This window comes from Diorhabda sublineata, chromosome 8 (assembly GCF_026230105.1).
Source record: "Diorhabda sublineata isolate icDioSubl1.1 chromosome 8, icDioSubl1.1, whole genome shotgun sequence".
In the NCBI taxonomy this organism is placed as follows: Eukaryota; Metazoa; Arthropoda; class Insecta; order Coleoptera; family Chrysomelidae; genus Diorhabda; species Diorhabda sublineata.
The window spans coordinates 8,556,372-8,557,962 of NC_079481.1; the positions used below are offsets into that span (position 1 = coordinate 8,556,372).

Below are 1,591 nucleotides of genomic sequence, written 5' to 3' on the forward strand. Positions count from 1 at the left end.
TAAAATAACGTGTTATGTGTGTAAATGAGTTATAATAAAAAAAAATAGTACTTAAAGGTAATCATACAAATTTATGTAATCAACAAAAATATTCAAGCACGTTTTTACACGTAATATGTACTCAACGACAAGAGCTGAGCTCTTAAATAAATGATGATGATGTACGAATATGGAAACAGAATGTATCAATTATAAAAATCTGTCATTTTAGTTTGTCGTTTGGAAGTATCAGCCATCAGATGTTTTTCGATGTTATGAATATGCTTTGGTCACCAATTGATGACATTTCAAAATAACTGTGCAAAGTTTCTAGTGCTTTTACTGCTTCGCGTTTAGAAATTTTTACTAAATTTACTTCCGCGCTCATTTCATCGCCTTCTTCTTCATTTTCCAATAAAGAAGACGAGAAGGCATGAACAATGTCGCTTTCATTAAGTTCTGAAACTATTAAACCGTCATCGACGTTTATAAAATCTTGGAATGTTGGCTGTTGATTATTGTCGTTGCTGATGGCTAAGTTCCAATCTTCAGGATCAGTTTCTAAATTTTCGTCCTCCTCTTGTAAGCTTTCAGCTTCAGTTACTTCAGATTTAAATCCAGATTTTTTTAAAGCAGTTTGCTATAGTAGTTTTGGTCACAGAAAACCAAGCTTTCCTAGCAAACCTCATCGCCTGAAGAACATCGATTTGTGGGCACTGATTGCCTTCTATAGATTTAATAACATGTCGAACAACTTCTTTTCTGTAATAAATTTTGAAATTGTTGATGATGGCTGCAATTTACTTGTAGTATTCGCAGACAGATACGCGAGTTTAATGTGGCTTAGCTCGGGTATATTATTGTGAGCAGTACCATTGTCCACGAACATTAAAATTTTTCGCTTCTGGGCTTTCATTTCTTGGTTTAAATTCTTCAACCAAAAAATAATGGATGTCATCCATGCCTTTTTATTATTTCGGTAATTCACAGGCAAAGTTTTAACACCTTTGAAACATCGCGGAGACTTGGATTTTCCTATTAATAGGATAGGAAACTTTTCAGTTCCTGACATTTTAGCACCTAGATGTATTGTAATGCGCTCTTTATTCAGTTTCTGCGTTCAAAATATCATCAGCAGAATAATTGCGTAATAGAAGTGGTAGGTCTTCAATCCATTGGCTACATTTGTTAACTTCAACAGCGTTACTTTCTCCACAAATTGCTTTGAAAACTATGTATACCGTTTCTTTTCTTAAACCCTTCCATCCAACCATTGCTGCTACAAAAATTATGAATATCGAGCCTTCGCGCCTTTTCTTTAATCATCGGTCCACTTACCGGAACGTTTTTGTTACGAAGTTGCTTGACCCATGTTAGCAAACACTGTTCAAGTTCAGGATATTATGATATACGTACAAGTTTTAGTTTTCCTTGTCCTTTGTGATTCAATTTTATGTTTACTCTGAATTATTCTACAAAGAGTAGATTTTGGCACATTAAATTCGGCACAAACTTCTTCGCGTGTCTTCCCTCTTCCTTCCTTCCAAGCGAAACTAAAACTGAAGGTAATTGAAGCTCAAAATTTCTACTTACGTACTTGAAATTATGTGTG

At 34.5% G+C, this 1,591-nt stretch overlaps 1 protein-coding gene across 1 annotated transcript; it reads right to left on the bottom strand.

Moving 5' to 3' along the window:
• Positions 1-235: 235 nt before the first annotated feature.
• LOC130447879 (uncharacterized) lies at positions 236-1,051 on the bottom strand. The gene is made up of 2 exons (XM_056784919.1): positions 784-1,051; positions 236-582 (listed from the first exon to the last, which is right to left on the bottom strand). The coding sequence occupies exons 1-2, from the start codon at positions 1,049-1,051 to the stop codon at positions 236-238; spliced, it is 615 nt and encodes a 204-aa protein (XP_056640897.1).
• Positions 1,052-1,591: the final 540 nt, after the last annotated feature.